Genomic DNA, 4,485 nt, shown 5'->3' on the forward strand with positions numbered 1-4,485 from the left:
GGAGAAGCCAGCGCTCACGCGGCCGCCGCGGACCTAACTCCTACCGACACACTCAAGATCAATCTCCAGAGTCCAGACTCCAGCACTAGCGCAGGCCACCGGCGTCGCCGTCCCGGCCACTGCCGGACCGCCCTCCTGTGCGTCGTTTGTCCAATCTTCCGCATGGCGCGCCTGGCTGCTTGCTGTCGCACCTTGGTATTGTTTTTGATGCTTTCCCAATTTCCCCTGATGCTTCCACTTCTATCGTGTTCTACAATGTCAGACTATAAACTAGTCCCAACTTTGCAATAATGTGTGTATATGTATCCAGTCATATACCAAGGGTATTGTTGAACTCAATTTGATGTAATTGTCAATTTCATTTCATATATTGTAGAAAAACAAGATGAAGAGATTTCATATTGAGTGAGATGTATTTGCAAGTATTGATGATGATGATATTGTATATCAATTTATATCATCTAGGTCTCGCAAAGGGCTTTTACCTCGTCGAAGTGGTAAGTTTTTATACTTGTATCAATGATAATTGTTTCACTTGACGTCGTTTATGCCTTCTCTTATGAAAATTTTCTTTTGATGTCTTGAAAATATTGGCTCTTCTTCCTCCGATGATGAGATTATGTGAGGTACTGGTGAAGCAAACAGGAGGCGTCGGCTCTTCTTTTGATTTGGTACTCTTTTTTTATCACATACCGTTCTTTGTAGTTTTTGACATGTTTTTAATTTTTTTATTGTATTGTTGGGCATAGGGTTTCAATTCTAAATTTTTCATGCAATTGAGCCATATTTTGTATGGGGTATTTTTTGTGGTAGCTAAATGACCTATGGACGTTTAGTTTTTCCTTGAGGCGATTTTTTTTAAGGCCGGGGCTTGCTCCAATCCTAGCTCCGCCACTGTATACGGCCACGGACCATGCTACGTATCAGGTTTGGAGCCATGATACTGACAGAGCACGAGCGGGGCTTGGCATCCACCGAGTCTTTTCTGTCCGCGAGATGCAAAGAGAAAATTTTCTTGCTCATTTTTCACTTTTCTCGTAGAATAGCGACGTACAAACAAGATTCCATGGCGTCATGGCTGTCGTAGCAAAGATCGCCAGCGGATCTAGTGGCCATTAATCAGCAAAGCTGCCCGAATTAACACACCGTCGTACCAATGCCCATCAGCTGGCCTGGATGCCTTCTCCAACCTTGACGGAGCTCCGGCAGACCGTCAGCTCGTCCATCAGCCGGCCAACGTCATCGTACGAGGACCCTCCCTTCTCCACCGCGCTCCTTGCCTTCACGCCGAGGTTATTCGCCTTCTTCCGGATGGCGTCGCTCTCCATCAGCCTCTGGATGGACTCGGCGATCACCTCGCCGGCGATCACCTCGTGGGTCTCGACGCCCGACGCGTAGTCCTTGGCGCCGATGCTGACGCCCACCTTGAGCAGCTCCACCACCAGCTTCTCGTTGTTGAACTGGTCCGCGTACCGCGGCCACGTCACCATCGGCACGCCGGCGCTCACGGCCTCCAGAACAGAGTTCCAGCCGCAGTGCGTCACGAACCCGCCGAGGGCGGCGTGGCTCAGGATCAGCATCTGCGGCGCCCAGCCACGGACCATGAAGCCGCGGTCGCCGCTCGCGATCAGCTCGGCGAAGCCTTCCGGCATCCATTCAGCAGAGTTTCTGCCTGCTGCGGCGCCGATCACCCACACGAAGTTCACGCCTGACAGGTCGAGGGCGCGAGCGAGCTGGTGCAGCTCCGCCGGTGCGAACGTGGTCAGCGTGCCGAAGGAGACGTACACCACCGAGCCGGCTGGCTTCGCGTCAAGCCACCGGATGCAGCTGTCCGCGTCCGGCGAGGGCGCGTCAGTGCCTCTCACAGCCATGTCCTTGCTGGCGAGCGCCACCGGCCCGACGAGCCACACGCGCCGGGCGAGCGTCTTGTGGAAGTGCTCGACGTAATCCGGCTCCAGCTCGTGGAAGCTGTTGAACACCTCGCCGAAGCTCCTCTGGTCGGCGGCGTTCACGCCCTTGAAGAACCCCCACTGCCACGGCTTCTTGGCCGGGTCCATCATCTGGCTCCGCCTCAGCTCGACGCGGTGTGGCAGCCCCGGCAGCAGAACGAGGGCGTCGGGCTCGTCGGGGGCGTTCTCCAGCGGGTTGTGGCGCAGCATGCTGTCGCTGCAGGAGCGCGCGAACATGCTGCTGCCGAGGAACGCGATGCGCGGGACGCCGCGCTCCGCGGCGGCGTCGACGGACCAATGGAAGAAGCTGTCGGACACGACGGCGTCGGTGCGGTTGTCGGCGAGGAACCGGTCGAAAGGCTCCCGGAGCAGAGTCGCCGCGTGGAAGAACTTGTCGCGGTCGTCCTGGGACGAGAGCGCCGTGCCGTTCTCGACGCCTGGCGGGAGCCCGACGTCGGGGAACGGCACGACGGCGATGTCGATGGCCGGGGAGCCGGTGCCGGCGAAGGCGTCGTTGGCGCGGTCGACGGCGGAGCGGATGATGGCGGCGTTGACGGGCGTGGTGAGGATGGTGCACTTCACGCCGCGGCCGGCGAAGAGCGCGGCCATGTCAGCGATAGGGATGAGGTGGCCGGACGCCAGGAACGGAAAGAAGAGGATGTGCAGCGCCTCCTCCCGGACAGCCATGGCTGGCGAGCTAGCCGTGACCGCGGCCGGCGTGGAGGAGGAGATCGATCGAGTAGAAATGCAGATCAGACGCAAGCTTCGGTGCGATTAAGACGAGAGGCGTGTAGAGGAGTATTTATAAAGTCATACGTAGACGTTTGGGCTCTCGTTTTCTGATGGAAGCACCGAGGAAGGGGAACAGGAGAAGTGGCTTCAGACTTGGTGACTCCGGTCCATCTTCCAGAACAGAAGATTTTGGTACCTTGGCATGCAAGGGTTTGAACACAAGTTGCATCACTTGTCTAATGGATCTTGTTAGAATATACCACAACGTTGACAAATCCACTCAATCTGAATGGTTCAGATGTATCATATTGAAATTTTTTTACTAATCAAATTGTCACTGTCTGTTTGACTCAACGAGAGAAAAATCTACTCTCTGTCGTGACAATGTTCGCCGAGTAAACATAACTGATGTGGAGAAAACATCCATTGCGATAACTCCTTTTTAGACCGCAAAACATATATAGCAATGTTCACTCTAATTGTGGCTTAAAAAGTGTTCACTGTCATTTTCTTCAGAGATCGTCGTCAATGGAATTGTAGATCATTATATGCATCATTTAGTAAGCTTGGATAATACATGTAGACAAACCATCCGCCAACTACGGACGTAAACATCTCTTTTTTGTGGGGCCGGCAAACGACACATGTTAGTAAGCTTTTGGATGAAATACTTGCTCATAAAAAGTACCGCAGTCTGTAGATTTTGGGCGTTTCTGCATTTTTTGGCACACTTGAAATCATAAACATATTAAAGATATGTAACCAAAATGTGTACAAAAATAGTCTTAGCTATCTTGTTTTTGCATCGATCCATTTGGAATTACATAAAAAAACAAAATCCTATACACAGGGCCACACGCCCAACATAAAGTTATCTATGCCAAGACCATAAATGGTGTATATCATTTATCTGTGCAAATCTTTATTTTAGTTCCTTCCCCCCTTGGTTCCGATGGAGAACACATGGAGGATACACAAAATGTTTGACTTTTCTGCTTGCTTACATCACTAGTGACTTCATCATGTTGATTCTTTTTTAGGGAACTTAATCGTATTGATCCTTATATTTGCCCATGGCAAACTCACAGCACTTTGCTTTTAAATCATCCATGGCAAATTGTATAAATGTTCTCACATGTAAACTATTTTAGAGGTGGCCACACAAATTTAGCACTATGGCAATTTCTCAAACATGGCAAATAATTTAATTATACCATGGAAAGTTTAGTAATTAGACCATGGGAAAATACATGGGGAATGTTCACATGACAATATTTAAACTTGTCAAATGGCAATTTTAATTATATTTTTTCCTGTAATGTTCACATGTCAATTTTTTTCTACCCATGGAAAACTTAGAAATATTTTCTAAATTAACATGGTAAATCCGCAACATTTTTTGTATTCTAAACATGGAAAATTTAGGTATTTTTTGCAACACTCCGATGGCAATCTTTATGTTTTTTTCTTACTTAACCATGGCAAATTTAGTTTATTGATCATGGAAACTTTTGTTTACAAATCATGGAAAATTTAGTTTACATGAATTTCGTCGTGGCAGGTGTTGATATGAATCTACCATGGCAAGTTTTGATACGAATCTGCCATTGCAATTTCTTGTTCATACTTGATTTTCAACTCTTTGTGTTTTTCTCACACACGCAAATTCCTCATACAAAACATGGCAATTCTTGATATGAATCTGCCATGGCAATTTTTGATATGAACCTGCCACGGCAATTTTCTTGTTTTCATACTCCATTTTCAACTTTTTTTTGTTTTTCTCACATACGACAAATTCCTC

The 4,485-nt window shown here is 48.7% G+C and overlaps 1 protein-coding gene across 1 annotated transcript; it reads right to left on the reverse strand.

Annotated features, from left to right (window-relative positions):
• Nucleotides 1-997: 997 nt before the first annotated feature.
• Nucleotides 998-2,801, reverse strand: LOC125528355 (scopoletin glucosyltransferase-like). Its single transcript, XM_048692830.2, has one exon. The coding sequence runs from the start codon at nucleotides 2,634-2,636 to the stop codon at nucleotides 1,164-1,166; it is 1,473 nt and encodes a 490-aa protein (XP_048548787.2). The 5' UTR covers nucleotides 2,637-2,801; the 3' UTR covers nucleotides 998-1,163.
• Nucleotides 2,802-4,485: the final 1,684 nt, after the last annotated feature.

Source organism: Triticum urartu, chromosome 5A, assembly GCF_056163025.1.
Source record: "Triticum urartu cultivar PI428250 chromosome 5A, HENAU_Tu73, whole genome shotgun sequence".
NCBI lineage: Eukaryota > Viridiplantae > Streptophyta > Magnoliopsida > Poales > Poaceae > Triticum > Triticum urartu.